The sequence below is a fragment of the Hypomesus nipponensis genome, chromosome 10 (genome assembly GCF_054491055.1).
Source record: "Hypomesus nipponensis isolate SF chromosome 10, ASM5449105v1, whole genome shotgun sequence".
NCBI classification, from domain to species: Eukaryota; Metazoa; Chordata; class Actinopteri; order Osmeriformes; family Osmeridae; genus Hypomesus; species Hypomesus nipponensis.
In genome coordinates, this window is record NC_140370.1 from 11,341,435 (window position 1) to 11,361,988 (window position 20,554).

Here is a 20,554-nt window from a genome sequence, read left to right on the forward strand (position 1 = left end):
CCAGCATTTCCATCTGATCTGTCATCCTGTTGTCTACAGCTGTTTTACAGCTCTCTCCCCCTTGTCATGTCGTTGCCATGTCACCCTCCTCCTCCCTCCATACTTTCCCTCCTTCCTCTGCTTCCAAGCTGAGCTGCTCTGTCATTACGTAATGACGGTTCAAGTGTCAATGTGGTTGTTGATTTGCAACAATCTTGTACGCTTTAGTAAACCAACACACACAAGATTGTTGAACTTAAACATACATGCCAATAAAGAACAAGCACAACTTGAATCAATTTGTTCAAAGGTGTGAGGAAATTAGAAATGTGTCTTATCTCAAACTAATCACTGTTCTGTGATGGGGTCTGACCGGAGGTAAGTTGCTGAATGAGAAGAGAATTAAGTAACAGAGCCAAGTCTATCCCAAAAGAGGACATTTAAAACAAATGTGGAAGATGGACAAAGAGAGAAAATAATTTGTGTGCATTTGCCATGTGTGTACGCGAGAGAGGTATAGATGTGCAGACCCTGTGTTGCTCCACTAACCTATTTTGAGTAATCTGCCTTCTCCCTGTTTCATAACTACTCTGCCAGAGAATTGCATCATAATACCAGCCCCCACCAGACAACTCTCTCTCACCCAGCCCTCTGTGCACACTCACCAAAAATCTCACTCATGTGGACTGTTATTCCAATGATGCATGAAATGAATAGGACGACGACAAAGTCACAACAAACTCTATAGATGTGTTAAAGACCTTGAAGGACAAAGGCAACTAAACTCACTGCTCTTGGGAAGCCAATAGGGAAATTATTTTGGGCCAAGAATTCATGGTAAAACTAAATACTATGATATCAGACTTATTTGCAGGGAGTTCTGTAAATGTATAACCACTTTGTTCTTGCTTGAGGGAAGCTTGAGAGGCAAACCTTTTCCGTCGCAGAGCCTCCTTAAAACTCGTACACGTGAGCGCGCACTCGTTCAAGCTCAGAGTGGAGCAATCGGGAGTGAGATCATGTGAGAGTCCACGCGTCGGAAAAGTAGGTTAGCAGGGTAGACTGAGAGGAAAGCACTGAGAGGCAGTCACAGCGAGAAGGGGGGTTAGAGATTGGGACTCCAACAGGCCAAGGCAAACCACCGTGGGAGCATTCTGTCAAAAGTTACCAAAATAGTGCATCCAGGCGTTAACATGCAAGACAATTCTGCAAACTCCTCTCATAGATTCTTTACGACTCCAGACTTTGTCCAGCGTTGAAGAAAGGAAGCACTTGAGGGAATTTGTACGTTATTTTCTGAACGACTAAGGAAGTTATATTTAGCACACTATTACGCTTTAAGATGTTTTGAGAAAAATTCTCTTTTTTGTTTTGTTGTTATCACAAAACCACATGTAGGCTCGTTGAGTTTTGTCTAGTCACAACAACAACAAAAAATCAAAATGAGAGGTAAGTTTCCCGATTCTAATTTCTTATTATTAGCATGTTAGTGTGTAGAAAAATTAATTGACAATAGGCCTACTATGTATGAGATTTGAGGAAAAGGAAACGTCAATGGTGCATATTACTTCTTTCTCTCGAATATATTGACCAGAATCGTTTTTTCCTAATGCGTATCGCGCTAATCCTTCATGACTGGACTAGCTGGTTGAGTTTGCTTGCAGCGCCAGGTTCAACGTGAAGCTGCAATGCTACCGTTAGGGATGTTGTGGATCGTCAATGCATGATGGTTAATTAAATCTTAGATGATAAATGTATGTTTGTAAATGTATTATTTCAGACAGAGAATAATACAAATGCTGCCTGAATTGACCACTGTGTTTGTGTAGTTAGAAAATGTGTAACTAGATGCCCTCTGCCTTGACATCCATATTGAGTTATGTAATCGTTCGTTTGGACAGTGGTAGAGAATTTAGAGTTTACTTTAGCACGAGGAGTGAGAACAATTCAATTCTCAAATAACGATTAAGGTTACAATCAAATGTCATTGTTGTGGTTAATGCAACATGAGTGACAACTTAAGATATTTTGGCTTACTTTATTTGTTGAAACAGATGTATAAAATAAGATTTTCAAACTAAGTAATTTATTAAATCAAATGCTTTCCACGTGTTGTTATGGTGGCGTTTGCCAGCATGGTGGATTTATGCGTCCGCAGAGGTAGAGAAACTTGGCTGTTCCACTGACCTAGTTATGTCACCACCAACACCGGGAGTGGAGGGAGGCAGGGGCCGCGAGAGGGGGAAGGGCTACCGTAGATCTATTTGGTTGAAGTGCTAGGTCGAATTTGCATTTGAACTTGGGCAAAACGTAACCATTGACCGTTTCAAGAATGATGTTACTGCCAAATTGCACTACTCTACTGACAAGATTGTAAGAATGGTTCAAACATCTGTTTTTGAAACGACAACTGTTGGGTTGCTTTTAGACTTACTATCAGAATGTAGCAACAATCTAGAAGGTGAAGCAGCTTGTTTCAATTCTGCAGGAGGAAAGAGAAATGAGACTCATGGAGGGAGAGGTGATTTCTGGCCTGAATGAAAGGATAGAAATGTTTATCTGCTTGCTTGTAGAGTTATAGATGGATTATAGTCCATGCAAACAAGACACTGCCAGGCCTAAAGGAGGCTCCTTTCCTGCAGGATATCCAAATGTAAACAAACTCAGGGCAAGGCCCACCAAAATGTTGCTGACATTGGTTTATTTTCAACTAAACCATAACCAATTACAAAGTAATTTCTATAACTAGCCATACAGTATTCACATGCTGTATGGCTCTTTTAAACATTCTACTTGTTTGAATATTTCCCATCCTTGAAGATAAGGGAAATTAGATGAGTAGAGAAGCCACTTATGTTGAATCAGAGCCTCTTTTAAGACCATTTAGATGTACCTCACGCCTCCCTGATTAAAGTATTTGTTCAATCAGATTAAACTTCTTAAGCTCAAGTGTTACATTTGCATGGCCTCACAGCTAAGTTTGTAACAGTAAGTCACAGCAATGAAGTTCAGTCTTATACTCTGTCGTGAGGAAATGGTGCCATTCTACATAAGCCACTCTTCTTGATAGTAAATGACGTCGATGATGTCACGGAAAGCTCACTTCTCCCCAGGTCTGCTGCTTGCATTGCTTAGGCTAATTGTGTGTGTGTGTGTGTGTGTGTGTGTGTGTGGGAGGGGGTACAAGTCCTTTTGGTTCCATGTCTGTGTGTGTTGACTGAACGAGTACACCGTGTTCTTTGACCTTTGATCGGCAGTCAGCACAATATGTGTTGTATCGTAGAAGTGTAAGAATGTGTGTAAGCGTGCCTATGTGCGTGCGTGGATGGGTGAGAGAAGAATGGGTCTGAGCGTGTAAGAACAAGGCTGCACTTTGCATGTTTGTCTTTCTGCGTGTTCTATATGTGGCAGGGTAAAGGCCACGTGTGTGCAGGGCTGACACACTGACTGTGACACCCTTACCAGTGCCAACAGTCGGCAGTTCCTTCTTGGATTTCAGAGTAGATATTGTTGGGGGGAGTTTGGGTCGCAAAGCTGGTCATTTACCCCCTATTAACTTAGCCTGAGGTTGAGGTAACAAGGTTATATAGTTAGCTTGCTGATAAACAGCATGATGCTGCTTCTCTCGTCTCAGTTCTTACGGAACTAGACTAAGAACAATCTGGGTGGGACTCACTGTATGCCTCACCCCAGCACCAGTCTTACCTGTATTAAGGATCCATTTTGGAGAGGGAAACAGACTTCTGAACAGTTAATGGATGACCTTGTTCTATAACTCTTTCAGAATCTTATCACTTTACCTTGCATTTGGCACAAGAGACGTATTGGCCTATTCGTAAACTAAGCATGTCAGAGGCTTGACTCATGACTGGCTTGGAGTGTGCTGTCTAGGAACTACAGGTCAAATGTAAATGACCATTGACTCAAGGGTCAGCCTCGGGGTTAGGGGTGATCCCTGTGGTCACTAGTCTTATACCTGTCTCCTCATTTCTTCTTCTCTCATTTCTTCTTTTGTGCTTTGTCTCTGAGAAAGTAAGGCTTTGCAGTCGGCTATTTATTCAACGATTTGTTTGTAGGACGAGATGCTCTCCGTTCACTTCCTTTTCAATGCTCTTTGGTTTTAGTTCAGAAAAACCCTGATGATAAAGATAAAGTGTGTGTCTGTTTATAACTGCTTGTCTCTGTAGAGAGAAGTTGAGGGAGCGCATGCAGCCGTACACGAGCCTTGCAGTGCATCTTGTTTGAATGTGGGGAGGAGTACAGGCTGTATTTCAGGCTGTGTGCTGAGGACAAGAATAGAAATGGTCAAAGCTCAATGTCAGAGAGGGAAAGGCAGTCAGGCTGACAGAGAGATGGGCCAAACCAGACAGAGTACTATAAACTCTAAAGTATATTTGGATCCAGCCCTAGCACATGCTTATCTGATCTGTCAAGCAGTTTGACGTATGTTTATGCACTTTCCTCTTAAAAAGCACTTGTTAGCATTCCAGAGAGCCAGAATGGCTTTATTATGTAACATGTAAAGAAGAATCAGCTGAATGAATCAATGGAACAAGATGAAAACTTAAAGTCTTAACCAGTTCTACCTTAAAACAGGGCTGTGAATAGAGCTTAAATTCAAACACATCGGGCTCGCGCCTGCTTTCCTCCTCCCTCCCCGCAGTGAGAAAGTGTGTCAGTAGGACAGACAATCCACATGGGCTTACAGGCTACTGGGTTTGAGGGACAGCAGATTCAGCCATTCCTAGACAGACTCTTCATCCCCCATGGCCAATGGCAGCCTTTAGAGCTGAAAGAAGGCGGGGCGTTGGTGTTGCTAGAGTGACCCTGCTGAATGAGAGTGTTTGTGGAATGCTCGCAGACAAGAGTTATATAATCAAGAGGTGCAAAAGGGGGAGAGAAAGAGGGGAGGAAAGGAAGGAAGGAGGGAGGGAGCGGGGATAGATTTTTCCATTGCATGCTTGCAGCTGCCTGAGTCTGTATTTCAATCAACACTTTTTTTTTGCATGGGGGGGGGGCTAAAGTTGTGATTTTTAATACCTCAACAAGGTATTAAATCACTGAGGCATAAATGGTTTTCCATATATTCTTCTTAGTGTACTAGTATGGTATCTCATAAATAAGAGAGATTTGTGACTTGCATGAGACATGAGTTAAGCAACAGATAGCAGCAACAGCCCACATCCCCCAAATGATCCATGTTCAGTCCCTAGGCAGAGTTATCACTGGTAAATGATATAACAGCCTTATTTTGTTTTTCTGGAGTGAAACCTTGCTGTTGTTCAGGTGCTGGCCATTTGACAACAAATTTGAAGTGTGTGTGTGTGTGTGCGCGCGCGCGCGTGTGTGCATGTGTGAATGTTATTCTATGATCTGGAAGACATCTGATTCCCATTCTATTTCTGTCACTTGAATTTCAGTGGGAGCACATTAATCTGAATCTCTTTAACCCTAAGTCCTACACGAGCAGGATAACACAAGACACCAGTGTGGTCATTAGGCTGGCCAAATCAAATATAACATCTTAGAAAAATAAAGAAAGCGAATCACAATAACAATTGTCAGATTCACCGACGGTTTCTAAAAGTTTTTTTTGTTAACAGTTGTTCATGAAAAACAGCACGTTAAGTACGATTGAAGTAACAATTTGCCGATATAAGGTTTTTGTGTAAAAATGGCATTAATAATAAGGGTGAAACAACAGCAAACTTCACACAGAGAGCTACTGCCCTCGTGTTGTTGTTTTTGTGTAGTGATTTGTAAACATAGTGCCAGACTGAAATGTCCTCCCTCCCATCTGTCTATGGCTCTTGTTCCCTCCAGTATTTGTGTGTAAAGTGATGCAATCACATCTGTTTTTATTGTCGAAGTTCCATTTTCCTGGAGGTGCTCCAGATGATGTTTATCTCGATGGAGTGTTACTCAATAATCACGTGTGTCTGTGTGTGTTTTCATCATCACAAATGCCATAGCAGGACTAACACACTTCATCTAAGTGTGACCTGAATTGGGGGTGTACCCACCGTTGTTTTGCCAACATAACGTGACCTGTCACCCGTCTTGTCATTTTAGCTCAAATTGAGGTGATCCCCTGTAAGATCTGTGGGGACAAGTCGTCAGGAATCCACTATGGAGTCATCACCTGCGAGGGCTGCAAGGTGAGGCCCACCGCCCAGACACCTCTGCTTCTCACAGCGTGTGTGTGTGTTGTGCGGCGTGTGGTAGAACACACAGATGACTCTCCCTCTCTGTGGGCAGGGATTTTTCCGGCGCAGCCAGCAGAACAACGCCATGTACTCGTGTTCCCGCCAGAGGAACTGTCTGATTGACCGGACCAACCGCAACCGCTGCCAGCACTGCCGACTGCAGAAATGTCTGGCTTTAGGCATGAGCCGTGATGGTGAGTCCCACACACACACACACGCACACACACACGCACACACTTAGGATGTCTGGACAAGGTTGAGCTGAAAATGTTATTAGCGAGTGTGACTGACATTTAATCATGAAAAAGGAGAGGCGGAAAAACACGCTCCTTTCCACTGTGAATTTGAAATGGCAGTGCAGACATTGGAATAAGTTCTCTCCGTCTCTCCACCCAGCGGTGAAGTTTGGCCGCATGTCTAAGAAGCAGCGTGACAGCCTGTACGCCGAGGTCCAGAAGCACCAGAAATCCCAGGAGAGCGGGGGCTCCGTCGCTCTGTCCCTCCCCAGGGAGGAGGGCACGTGCGCGGGGAGCGGAGACGACTGCGAGGGGGGCCTCAGCCGCTCCTACAGCAGCGGGGGCTCCAGCTCCACCCTCAGTGACCTGGACGACATCGCGGCCCTGCCCGACCTGTTTGACCTCCCGCTGACCCCTGAGGAGGCCAACCAGTACTGCAGCCTGGAGCTGCTCGGCGGGGGGGGAGGAGCCAGCGCGGGGAACACCTCCAACTCCTCCTCCTCTTCGTCGACGTCTTCCTTGTCGAATCAGAATTCGCCGCAGCAAGACCTGCTGGACTTCAGCGACGGGATCAAGCACGAGTACCAGCTCCTGCACACACACACGCTGCTGGCACACACACGCACAGCGCTGCTGGAAGCCCTGCCAGCTGACTGCTCCCTCATGGAGATAGGTGAGTGGGAGCTTCGTAGCGCTACTGCCAGGTTTGACCTGATCCACTTAGGATCATGGAGCTGCTTATATAAGGAGTTCAATGGTTGCATGTCTGTTTTCCAGAGCGTATCACACAGAGCGTGGTTAAGTCACACCAGGAGACAAGTCAGTACAGCGCTGACGACCTAAAGAGACTTACCTGGGCACAGTACACACCTGAGGAGACGCGCTCCTACCAGAGCAAGGTATACACACATGAGCATGTATGCACACACATACACACACACACACAAACAAACAGACACAAGCCTGTCTTTCTGGCTAGTGCTTAACATGTTTCCTCTGTCTGTTTGCCAGCCTGCAGAGTGGATGTGGCAGCAATGTGCCCACCACATCACCAATGCCATCCAGTATGTGGTGGAGTTTGCCAAACGCATCACAGGCTTCATGGATCTCTGTCAGAACGACCAGATCATACTGCTCAAAGCAGGTTAGTACCTACAAAAAAACACACACACTAAATACACCTATAGAAATGTCCATGGATCAATAATACCTGAGTATATAAATGGTTTAACTTGCTAATGAGGACTCCTTCTTGTCTTTTTCTCTCCAACTCTCTACCTTTTCTTCTCTCTCCATCTGGAATGGTTGTTTGATGACAAACCACACTCTTGGTTTCACAACAAAATTACAAATACATTTTAAAACTTATTTTTAATATTTTTTTATATGATGATCACTTGTCTTGAACAAAACAACATGTACTTTACAAATGATTTATCATGAAATATTTGAAAACTTATTTGACAAATTGCTGGTGATATTGCCCTGCTCTTTTTCAAAATGATCAAATGTCTCATATCCTACTGTCCGCCAATCTGGAATGAAATTGATTTCCTTTTTGTTGTGTGTGTTTGTGCATGTTGGAGCATCTCTCGTCCTTTCTACCCTCCTCTTTTTCTCCCCCCTCCTCTTCATCCACCTCCTCCCACGGTCCCTCTCTCCACGGCTCTCACTGGTTACCCCTGCAGGCTGTCTCGAAGTCCTGTTGATACGCATGTGCCGGGCATTCAACGCCACCAACAGCACCATGTTCTTTGATGGCAAGTTTGCGACAGCCCCGCTCTTCAAAGCTCTCGGTTCGTAACTCATTTACAACAATTCCATTGTTCAGTCCTTCTTTAGCAGCAAGTCTCTGACTCTGTAGGAGCTGTTACACCACGTAATGATGGAGTAGTGTTGCGTTGTCCTAACCTCATATATGGTGTGTGTCTGCAGGGTGTGATGATCTGGTCAGTGCCGTGTTTGATCTGGCTAAAGGCCTTTGCCGCCTGCAGCTGACGGATGAGGAGATGGCATTGTTCAGCGCCGCTGTCCTGCTGTCTCCTGGTGAGTCTCTCTCTGTCTCTCTCTCTGTCTCTCCCTCTCTCTCTCCCTCTCTCTCTCTCTCACTCATAGAAACACGTTCATCATTTGGTGGTGTCTTCATCTGGCTGTCACAAAGTGAAGATTCTTTAGCCCTAATTTTGTGGATGTGTGCTTCTTCCAGACCGACCGTGGTTGACAGATGGTCAGAAAGTCCAGAAGCTGCAGGAGAAAGCCTATTTCGCTCTGCAACACAGTCTGCACATGAGTGGAGCTGACGACAAGAAGCTAGACATGGTAAAGACTTGCCACTCTCCATAGCAACCTGTGTAACCCTTCTTACACGGTGCACAAACGACATATGTTGTACCTCTTTAAAGGATAGAAACATTTCCTAAATGTTGCTGACTGGACTCTACCTGTCTTCTCCTCCTAGATGGTGTCCAAGTTACCTATGATGAAGTCCATTTGCAACCTCCACGTCGACAAACTGGAGTTCTTCCGCTTGGTACATCCAGAGATTGCGTACAACTTCCCCCCATTATACCGGGAAGTGTTTGGCAGCGAGATATCTTTTCCCAACTCGTCCAACAGCTAGACTATGAGAGGAAAAAGAGAGCGAGAGTGTATGCGGAAGTAGGCAAAGGATGAGATTGACATCAATATTAAACCTGAAACAACCAGCAGTTACAAGACAATCCAGGATTGAGATACTCAGTCTCCCAATGATTTCATGCTAATTCTCTACAATCCCGGCAAGCACTTTTCACTACAGACCACAACATGCTCATGGTCCTTTTTATATTGTAGCAAGCTGATGGGGTGAATTGATAAAACCACACAGCATTACAAATCTCCAAGCACTTACAACAGCTTTGGATCTTCCCTCAAACCTAATTATGAATGTACCTCCCTGACACTCCAGAGCACCAGCCAAATCCCTCCACAGAATGTACTGACCCGGGAACAGCAACATGATGGGGACCTTATGCTAACTCTAGGGGTTCTATTCTTCATAGCTCTGTATACACTGTCCCACTTGTAGCCACTAGTAGATATACAGTAAAGACTTACTGTATATTGACCAGCTGTAAGGGACCAAGTTCATCCAACAGTCACTGTTGTGTAACTTGTGTTAAAGGAGATGCATCAGTACTTTGTGCCGGCTTGTATTGAATATAATTTTCCACCTGTTCGTAGGAAAACACAAAATGGTATATATACTTATGTGTATGTACACATTTACACACATACACTCACACACAGTGTTTGGTGCTGCCCTTTGTAGGCTTTTATAATGCAATGAGAAACCTCAATCCCATACCCCTTCCCATGTAAATGCCACTCACACAGAAAGAGATAAAAAAATATATATATCTATAATTTATATACACATTTATAAAGAAATATTTTAGAACTAAGAATGTATATAGTTGAATATATGCAGAGTGTAAAGGAGATTCAGAAAGAGACAGGGAGAGAGGCAGATAGATTTGGACTGAGAGGAATGGAAAATGGACCCCGGGAATGCAGTCTTTTGGACTCTGTTCTCTGATTCAGTTCTGGAACATTTCCCTTTTCTTGACACTTGGGTTTCCACAGCAACATCCACCAAGTCATGTCAGGACACTCAACTGAGTTTGTATGACGGTGGGAGATGGCCCAGTCACATGAAGGCAGGAACTGTTTTTTCCAGACCAGCATTTTAATAAGTTCCATTTTGAATCTGTATTAAATTAACAGTTTGTAGAAGAGAGAAATGAAGGCCACAGGAGGAAACAAAGGAGAAGCAACCTCATTACAGAAGAATCCATGAACTTTGAATAAAGCAGGGATGTGTTGCCATTTGTATTTGATGACAAGCTTTAGCTAACCTACAGGTTTGAGCCACAGTGGATGTTCTGTAACACTTCTTACTGGTTAGAGCTACCGTTTCATTTTTGTACATTTTGCTGTTCCTCTTCCCATGACACATGTCCTTTCCCCTCTCAGTAGACACTACTATTACAGTAGTCTATGGCCAGCTGTCCCCAAAAGGCCGGCATCGATGCTAAATATAAGTGTATCTGATAGATATGTATATGAACTCAAACCTGTAAAGGTTCACAACTGACTCAGCCACTCTGGGGAGGGGCAGCTGTGCACTCTGTTAAGATCCCACTTGTTACCAGTGTCTTCTGCTAGCCTTGTACTTCACTCCCGACACCTTTGCACCTAAGCCAAGCCCATTTACCATGATCACTGTGGACGTAAGCTCTATTTTTGTGAATGTTACTCACAAAGTGTCAAAAGCCCTTCTCCCAATATTGTAACTGAATACGTTTTACAATACATAGGATGCACAGAATATACATTTTACAAGACATGGGATGCTAAAGAAATCACTTTGATAGTATTAAAGATTAATTTGGTTTGGGGGGTTTAATGTATATATTTTGTGATTGTTGTTTCTCTGTTGGTCCTTTATTGTTTTATCATTTTATGTATCCACTGTTTTGTCTTGTAAAGTAAGTGATCTATTTTTTTTAAATTCTGAATACAAAATAATAGTTTGTTACCTCTCTCATCCCCCAAGACACAAGATTATTAGTCCAAGAGTCACACAGCTTGATATTGTTGTACAATGGGATACATTACATGTGCTTTTAAGAATGTAATAAAGGTGTTTCTTTTTTTTTGGATACTGTCTGTCTGTCACATCTTCAATTGTTCACACACACGGGGAATGAAAAGGTAATGATGCAGCACACACTTAATACTTACTGTTGAGGCTCTCTTAACCAACAGTTGGATTTTAAATAACTGAAGAATTCTGTCCGAATAAAATGATAATTCAATTATCTAGGATATATGTTAAAATATCATATAACAACATGAAATGACCTAGTTTATCCGCTTGGGTCTATATGTGAAAGCAGGAAGTTGGCTAGTACTGGTTGCAAGTTGTCCGGGCAGAGTTGAGGACGTGTAGTGTGTGTAGTGAAAAGAACGCTCGCAAAAACTTGGATAGGAAAGTCTGTGATCTACAGTAAACTTGCAGTCATAGCTTGCTTGCCACATAATTTGAAAGCAAAATTGTGCATTAACAAAAGTTGCTGAGACCTGATGCAAAATGTCGGTTGCCGGATTCAAGAAGCAATTTTACAAAGCCAGTCAGGTCAGTAAACAATAACTTCGGTTGTAGTTTTACGCTAAAATGCTAATGCTAACGTCACTAGCTAACTTCTAAAACTCAGATAGCGTTAAGCCCCCAATGCAAGTTTGTGAAGTCGACTAATTGACGTAGCTAGAGTGTGCGATGTTTAACTAGGATTACTAGCTCTACTGATTTACACTGCTATGTACTGGTGACCTAAATTCACAAAATCAGACAGCTAGATTACGAGCTATCGGACTAACATTTTTGATTGCTAGAGCTAGCTGTGCGACTCGGGTCCAGTGTGTTAGCTTGGTTAGCTAGCTGTCAGTGTCATCCGTTCAATAATAACGTTCATTGAGAAACGTCTTAATGTTATTTGTTGGAAAGATATTTATTTTACTTATGCACCCCAGGTATATCTATGACTAAAAGTTAATTTATTTTCCTTAATACATTTTCCATTCCAATTAGGTTCTGAAAAATGAACCTTGTTGACGTGGGTTAGGCAGTGTTAACTTGGAGAAAGGCAGACTTATCTGAGAAGCAAACTATGTATGTTTAAACTTACTTTGTTAAACTACTATGAAAACATAGTACTGTAATCTAAAATATGAATCTAGGTCAACGCGGTTATCTGTAGCTATGAAAGTGAATGGATAAATCAAGTGTATTCTGAGTCTATTGTATTATAGAATAGGTAGCTAGATGTATGGTGGTTTATATATTTTTTAATTCAGGTACACTGTAAGGGTCTGATCACACTGTTTCTCACAGAATTTCTCACTCACGCCACGAGTAGCACCTACTCGCTGGATACGATACGACTGTCAATTCACTCATCATAGAGGAATGTGTTACGTGTATAGCAACCAAATGGCTTATCCTAAAACCTAGGTTTGTTGTTGCAATGGATGGATGCACTTATCCTATTTGCCAACACTTTTACTGGGCAGTGTTGGACTACAAAATCAGATAATGCTGATGTGGATGTGAGGTTGTGTATCTTACATTACATTTAGTCATTTAGCAGAAGCTCTTATCCAGAGCGGATTACAGTGCAGGGACATTCTCCCGAGGCAAGTTGGGTGAAGTGCCTTGCCTAAGGACACAACGTCATTTGAAACGTCTGGGAATCAAACCGGCAACCTTCTGGTTACCAGCCCAATTTCCTAACCGCTCAGCCACCTGACTCCTATCTTGATTGAACCCTTTGGCAAATCCCCTCTACCTCCCCTGAGATGTTTCAGACGAGCACGTATCAGGCCAGTCCTGGTTTGACTTCACAGTAGAAGTCAAAGCCCTGTCATAAGCAATCACCTTATGATGAAAATGTCCATCCTTAAGCCTTGCAGTTCAGTGAACCGTCTTTCCAAAGTGACCAACAGTTAGTTATGGATTGTAGGATGGACATTTTTGTGGTCAACACTAAAACCAAACCTGTACCATGTGTGCTGTATGCAGTGCACTGTATTCAGTCAAATGTACCTGACAGGACAAAGCTCGGGTTTCAAATCTGTAGAGTTGGCTCTTGTTGTGTATGCCAGCTGCCTTGCCATAGGGGCTTGCTTTGGCAACATCCCTGCAGTCTGGTGGTGTGTTAGAGACACAGCTGTGTGTGGTAAGACTGCGCTGCCTCCTGGCTCACTGAGTGTGTGTGTGCTGTGGAATCCTTGCTATGCTGTTGCAGTGCCCAAACCGGATTCCTTCATTTCATGACAGAGCTGCAGTAGGAAACCTGATCAACAACTGTAGCATCTCTGTGTCATGTCTGTTTTCATGTTCTCCTCCTCATCAACAGCTTCATCACATAAGCATAGATTACTACTAGACCAAAGGCATCAAACTGTAATAACACAAAATGTTCACACATGACCAACCACAGGGAGAATGCCAGATTGAAAAGCTGTAGATGGCTTACTTTTGACTCTTCCACCTTCCACCATCGCAACATATGCCTATTTAACAGTGGACACACCTCCATCTTTACCATGTAGTCAACAGCCTTCACAGAGCAGCAGGTTGAGGCCCTCCTCCTGAGTTATGTCATGTCCCTGAGGTCTACAGCTGTCAGTGTCAGGCGTGGGCAGACTGGGCACTATATTCCTGTTTACCAGGATCCTGGTCCAATAAGCTATTCTTCCTTTCTCCCTTCAAATCACAGATAACATCCGACGGTTTCACATGCTCACCTGTTCACTAATGTCTGGTCAGAGGTTTTTCTTACAGATGGAGGAGGAGGTCATTATGCGTTTAGGTGTATCGGCACAGGCACCAGTTTAAAAGATCACCGGCGTTTCCATTCTGAAATGGGAAGACTTTGCTGTGTGACAGTGTTGCCGGATTTGAAGTTGGATTTCAATGACCTATCTAATATCTGAGCATGGATGGGTACATTCCACACATTGGAGAACCATGCTGCTCACATAACACTGTGTCTGGTTCAGCTTCCCAATCATCCACACACGCCTGTCTGTGAGAAAAAGGACATATGGTGTGATGGAGAGGGGTTGTGTGTGTGTGTGTGTGTGTGTGTGTGTGTGTGTGTGTGTGTGTGTGTGTGTGTGTGTGTGTGTGTGTGTGTGTGTGTGTGTGTGTGTGTGTGTGTGTGTGTGTGTGTGTGTGTGTGTGTGTGTGTGTGTGTGTGTGTGTGTGTGTGTGTGGATGGGGTGGGTTAGGGAGTGTGTGTAGGAAACTGGTAAAGGCTTTGGCTCGCCTGTGCTGCTGACAAAATGGAATATGTCCCATTACAGCACAGAGTATAGACCATTATATTCCTTTAAATCCATTGAGGCTAGAAAACTGCTTTGCTGGCTGGGCCAGGATAGGAAAAAGTTATGTCTAGGCACTACACACCACATGCTATGCAGTGGTGGCTTGTTACTAACTGGTGAAATGTATTGATGTCCTAGATCTTACTAAATCATGTTTTTTGAGTATTCACCCTGTGTGTGTGTGTGTATGTGCGGGGGTGTGTAGTTGGTGAGTGAAAAGGTGGGAGGTGCAGAGGGAACCAAGCTCGATGAAGACTTCAAGGACCTGGAGAGGGTAAGTTCATAAGCCAGGCTCCTAGATGCTCCCCTTTCACTCTTTGTGAGGTACCCACTGCCCCAAAAAGAAAGTGTGCTTGTAGTTGATGCTAGATCCCTCCACTCTCCTCCCCAGAGGGCGGACGTGACCAGCAAGGCGGTGGTGGATATCATCTCCAAGACGTCGGAGTATCTCCAGCCCAACCCGGCCTCCCGGGCCAAGCTCACCATGCTCAACACGGTGTCCAAGATCCGTGGTCAGGTGAAGAGCCCGGGCTACCCCCAGGCAGAGGGCCTGCTGGGAGAGTGCATGGCCAAGTATGGCCGCGACATGGGGGAGGACACCAACTTTGGTAAGACAGGAGAGGAGGGTGGCGGCCGAGGAGGGGGTAGCGATGGAGGAAGGAGAGGGGTGGAGGATGAGGAGGGGGAGGGGGATGTAAGAGCGATGGAGGAAGGAGAGGGGTGGAAGATGAGGAGGGGGGAGGGATGGAAGAGCGATGGAGGAAGGTGAGGGGTGGAGGATGAGGAGGGGGGGGGGAGTGGGATGGAAGAGCGATGGAGGAAGGTGAGGGGTGGAGGATGGGGAGGGGGGGGGAGTGGGATGGAAGAGCGATGGAGGAAGGTGAGGGGTGGAGGATGGGGAGGGGGGGGGAGTGGGATGGAAGAGCGATGGAGGAAGGAGAGGGATGGAGGATGAGGAGGGGGATGGAAGAGCAATGGAGGAAGGAGAGGGGTGGAGGATGAGGAGATTCCACCGGGCAGCAGGCGCTCACGTGTGCCTCGTCCCGTCCTGCAGGTGGCGCTCTCGTCGACATGGGGGAGTCGATGAAGAGGCTGGCGGAGGTCAAGGACTCCCTGGACATCGATGTCAAACAGAACTTTATCGACCCCCTGCAGGCCGTGGCAGAGAAGGACATCAGAGACATCCAGGTAGATACTGTCGAGTCAGATCGAACCTTCCAGGACGGTCTGCGTCCAGCACGGAAACACTGTGCCGCCCCTGAGCACATCCTTCACTGGCGAGCCAGGCTGATGTGTCGCCTGGTGGGAAGGTGCAGGAGCACGGAGAGAGGAAGCAGCGGCAGACCTGCTGGACCTGATGCCTCATGCCTGAACTTTGGAAAACGAGTGAAAGAATGTTCATATTGTGCAATTTGTTTCCCCTTCTCCTCTCCTTTGTGTCCTCCCTCTCTCTCCCTCTGTCTCTGTCTCTGTCTCTCTTTCCCTCCCTCTTTCTGTCTCTCTCCCTCTCTCTCCCTCTCTCTCCCTCTCTCTCTCTCCCTTTCTCCTTCCAGCACCACCTGAAGAAGCTGGAGAGCAGGCGTCTGGACTACGACTATAAGAAAAAGCGTCAGGGGAAGATCCCAGACGAGGAGCTGAGGCAGTCCCTGGAGAAGTTCCACGAGTCCAAGGACCTAGCCGAGTGCTCCATGCACAACCTGCTGGAGACTGACGTGAGTAGCCCCATCTGGTCATCTGCTTTTTTGCTTTCCCCTGGAAAGTTTGTGTCAGACATAAGTTTTTGTATCCCCCAACACCTTTTGTTCTGTTATGAAATTCACTATATCAATAAAGTTTGATTTATTTTTTGTAGCAGGGTTGACCTATTTTAGCACAGGAATTCTGATCGCTTTTTAACAGTTATTTGTACTAGTGAAACAAACAGGAATGTTATGTCATGTAAAGGGCAGGGCTACTGGTTTACAGAAGTCTGTGCAGGTGACCTTTTTCAACTGTGGGAACTTAGAACTCGCCAAACCTGTTTTCAAATCCGCTTTCTTGTATTTCAATATGTCATTCTGCATTCCAGTGATTCAAAACGTGTGAGTTATAAAAAACACAGCAAATACATCAGCATGAGACAATGACTAAAGGGAGATGAGTAATGAGATGTTCATGTTTCGTGGCTAATGGTAATAATGGGAGGCCTGATTTGTCTCTCCCCTCCAGGTGGAGCAAGTGAGTCAGTTGTCTTCTCTGGTGGAATCTCAGCTGCAGTACCACAAACAAGCCGTCCAGATCCTGGAGGAGCTGTCTGACAAACTAAGGGAAAGGTAAGCACCTGCACGTGGCTCTCCGATTTGCAGGTACATTTAAGGGATTGTGACATGTTAACGTTAGGTGTTGAACTGTGTGTGTGTGTGTGTGTGTACAACAGGGTGACCGAAGCCCAGTCTCGTCCGAGGCGTGAGTACACTCCTAAACCCAAACCCTCCTTTGACTACGGCGAGCCGGAGCACTCAAACGGGGGCTACGCCCCTGCAGCCAGCCCTCCAGCATACTCCCCAGGTACTGGAGGCCCTGAGGCCTGTCTGTGTGTCAGCTCACATCTCTGGTGCCCGCCTCTGATCTTGTTGTGTTCTCACCAGCCCCAGCCTTCAACAGATCCTCCGTGAGGAACCAACGGCATTGTGAGTGTGTGTGTGAGAGAGACAGGGAAGGAGATCGCCTGGCAGAGACGCTCTCACTCATTTGGCATCGTCGCTATAACTATGTGGGTCGCAGTTTGCTGAAGCAAAATTGGTCAAATAATTTACCAGACATATACTGGACCATAAATGAATTCATGACATTACCACAGGGCTTTGTAAGTACTGAAACATCCCTCAAACACAATGTCCCTGGCAAGGTGCAGAGAATCTTAACAACAACCAACGGTTGACCATAGATTTGGCCAGATTGGCTTCAGCAAATTGGACAGTGTGTGTGTATGTGTGTGTGGCCTGACTATAACCATGGACCAGTGTGTACTAACCCCTGGACAGCCTGTTCAGCCCTAACCCTAGGTCCACAGACAGTGGAGGACTGGGGGAGCTGGACCTAGCGAGGGGTCTTTAATCGGTTTCCATTCACCTGTCAGGCGATGAACTGAAGTGAAACGGTTGTTTGCTGTTCTCTAACACTGGGGTCTCTCCCGTCCCTGTCCCTCCCTCTGGGTGTCATCTGGTGGGTAGGCAGGCTCTTGTGGAGGCCAATGTGGAGACAGAGAGGCTGAGTCACTCAGCCCCGCTGAAGGAACACGACTACTAATCCTGTCAGGAAGCACCATGTCTTAACTGTCCCCATCTGCCTGCCGTATGTCTTCCTCTCAGCCTCTGTCTCCTGGGAAAACAAGCTGCGTGCTGGAATGACTGTGTTGCGTGTGTCTCTGTGTGCAGCTGAGCCCTGCTGTAAGGCCCTGTATGACTTTGAGCCGGAGAACGAGGGAGAGCTGGGCTTCCGCGAGGGCGACATCATCACCCTGACCAACCGCATAGACGAGAACTGGTTCGAGGGGACACTCCGCGGCCAATCGGGATTCTTCCCCAACAACTATGTGGAGGTGGTGGTGGCGCTGCAGCACTGAGCGCAGAGAGGAGGATGGAGAAGAGGGTGTGGGGGGGTGGGGGCATCATCAGTAGTCTAAAGAAGCTTCCTCCTGGCCTTATACAGTGGAGCGCAAGTCCATGCTTGCTATTCCCCAACACAGGCTTTCAGTTGGCCTGCTCTTATCGATCAGTAGATTTGAATGGGTGTAATTGAGGGGAGGAGGCCACTTAACACCGTTGAGGTGCACCCCTGCTAGGAAGGGAGCGAGGGGAGGAGGGGAGGATGGGCAATAAGGGAGTAAGTTGTCAAACAGTTGGAGTGTGTTTGTGAATAACCTTGGTCTTCATGTTCATTCTGGATGCACCTGTGCACTTTTAATACAGCACACCTCTCAATGGGTCCTGTGAAGCAAGGTCGCCTTTCTTGGTACCATCATTGTAATGTGACGACGTATCCATGACGACGTCTCCATGACGACGTCTCCGTGAACACTACCAGGCCTCTTTGCAGACCCAGCAGAAGAGCCATACACGGGCAGCCATGACGTTCTGCTACAGTTGTTGCTTTCGATATCCACTACATTAAATTGCTCTTTCTTCGTGTCTTTTTACCAAACTTGTTTTAGGATGTTCGACTTTAACACAAACATGCATATATGTGTTTTAACACTATATTTGCTGAAAGAAGTACAAGGCAACCAACTATCGCCTTTATACACTTAAACTGTTATTATTAGGGGTGTTGAGATGACATGGGGAACTTGGAACAATGTTATAGTGCCATCTAGTGGCACTTAAGAATATAGTGCCTTGATATCTTTGTATGGTTCTGTTTCTTTTCTGCTTGGTCTGATGCCCATCAGTGTCTCCTGTGTTTAAGGGTGTCCTGGCCAGGCCACAAGAAGTGTTGCATATGGCAGAGGGAGCCTGGTGAGCAGGCTTAGTGGCATTAGAGAATTGAGTTCATTTGGGTCCTCTGAATGTACACAGTGATTCTGCTGGTCAGGGACTGTCATGGTGAGGTTATTAAACATCATCTATGTATGTCTCTGCTTTTTACATCCTCTGCAATAACCCGCTGCAGTTCTTCTCCTCAATCTCCCTTCTCCCCTCTCCATCTCACTGCTCCTCTTCACCCTCCTTTCATCTCAGTTGATTATTGCTCTTGTCATTTCAATGTAGTGCCTGTCTCTATTTCTGCCTTACAATGTCTGCCCTACAGCCAATTACCAAAGTACTAATCCTTCATTTCTGTGATATTTGGATGTTTGTTTGGCCTAAAAAGCCCGCTGGTCTGTGCCAGTCGGCCTGTGTACAGCCAGAACCTGCTCACTTGTGTGTTTGTGTGTGTGTATGTGTGTGTGCATGTATGTGTGTGTGTGTATGAGATGATACTGCTGGCAGTTGATCTTAGTGTTTTCCCCAACTCTTGGAGATGAGCTGTTTCTGTTGGTGTCAGTTCTCCCTGTGTTGGTAAATGGTGGTGGGGCCTAGACTCCATCCCATGAAACTAGAAGCGACAGATTTATTTCAAAATACAAAAGGCATAATACAGATTATCCCCCACCCCCACCGCTCCTCTCCCACCACCTGCCTTTGCCCATACCCCATCTCGGCTCTGTGCCCCTCTCTCTACCCCTTCCCACCCACAACCTCCCCACCCCCCTGTCGGTCCTTATCATTTGCATTCTTCCCTACCCCCCATCAGTAGGGAACACAGGCCAGGATTTGTCTCTTTACTGTATGTTTACATGTCTTGTCCTGAACGTTTGCTGCACAGTCAGTTTGGCCAGGCCTTGTCTGTCTGTGCATCTGTGAAGGATGTGGTGGCTCAGGTGTGTGCGTTAACACAGCTCATTAGTGGGAGTGAAAGGAACAGGGTTCAGGAGGGGGCAGGGGCTTGTTTTGGGCTCAGGTTGAGCTATTGAACGGCTCATATAACATTAATGATGACTAAAAGAAAAGAACAAAAGGGCTATGATCAATGTATTGTGCAGTCACCACAGATTTAGAAAGATCCTCTCAGTGTGGTTTATGTTCTGTTTTCCTTGTTTTCACACTACATTTTCCGATGGGTTTGTTTCTAGTCTGAAATACTTTTGATATCATGAAAATAAGTATTATCATGCTTAATAATAGCTTTATTTTAATATACGGAATAATAAGGATTTGGTTTGTGTTAGGTTAACTGCTACTATCATGCATGTGTCTATAGACTGTGTCTGTCTTAAGCAATGCCTTATTTGAGAATCATTTTGTAACTGTGACACTCTTAGGAAAGTCAAAAATTGGATTATCCTGGACTATCTATATGGTTTATCTCAAATATTATCTCTATATTGTTATGTATAATCCGTGTATTGCTAATTTTGTTATGATGTAAAGGGTAGAAACAATGCCCATTCACGGCTTCAAATAAATATGAAGTACAGTGGCTCTCATTGTATGGCGTTGGTTTTTTCCAAGTGTCTGTTTCCAAGTTTTGGTGAAATTTGCAGTTGCATTGCAGCACACAATGCAGAGCTCATGAAGTACACTGATACTGGTTCAGACAAACTATGATACTATTGTCTGCTCATATAGAAAAATATACAATCATATAATGAAGTGTATATAGAATGTTTTTCATCAGCAC

At 45.2% G+C, this 20,554-nt stretch overlaps 2 protein-coding genes across 3 annotated transcripts; both read left to right on the top strand.

Moving 5' to 3' along the window:
• The first annotated feature begins 751 nt into the window (after positions 1 to 751).
• LOC146271701 (nuclear receptor ROR-beta-like) lies at positions 752 to 11,118 on the top strand. Its single transcript, XM_084706541.1, has 11 exons — positions 752 to 1,263; positions 1,378 to 1,428; positions 6,052 to 6,137; positions 6,238 to 6,379; positions 6,582 to 7,094; positions 7,199 to 7,320; positions 7,433 to 7,565; positions 8,110 to 8,217; positions 8,357 to 8,467; positions 8,628 to 8,740; positions 8,880 to 11,118. Exons 2-11 carry the CDS (start codon positions 1,422 to 1,424, stop codon positions 9,039 to 9,041), a joined length of 1,497 nt encoding a protein of 498 aa, XP_084562667.1. The 5' UTR covers positions 752 to 1,263; positions 1,378 to 1,421; the 3' UTR covers positions 9,042 to 11,118.
• A 241-nt stretch (positions 11,119 to 11,359) lies between these two features.
• Positions 11,360 to 20,355, top strand: LOC146271702 (endophilin-A2-like). 2 transcript variants are annotated; one of them, XM_084706542.1, is made up of 9 exons: positions 11,360 to 11,600; positions 14,559 to 14,627; positions 14,745 to 14,961; positions 15,408 to 15,541; positions 15,907 to 16,065; positions 16,562 to 16,665; positions 16,770 to 16,900; positions 16,981 to 17,022; positions 17,770 to 20,355. In XM_084706542.1, the coding sequence occupies exons 1-9, from the start codon at positions 11,556 to 11,558 to the stop codon at positions 17,955 to 17,957; spliced, it is 1,089 nt and encodes a 362-aa protein (XP_084562668.1). In that variant the 5' UTR covers positions 11,360 to 11,555; the 3' UTR covers positions 17,958 to 20,355. The 2 variants fall into 2 exon arrangements, with proteins under 2 accessions (XP_084562668.1, XP_084562669.1); XM_084706543.1 differs by lacking the exon at positions 16,981 to 17,022 and having other exon boundaries at positions 11,362 to 11,600.
• The last annotated feature ends 199 nt before the right edge of the window (positions 20,356 to 20,554 follow it).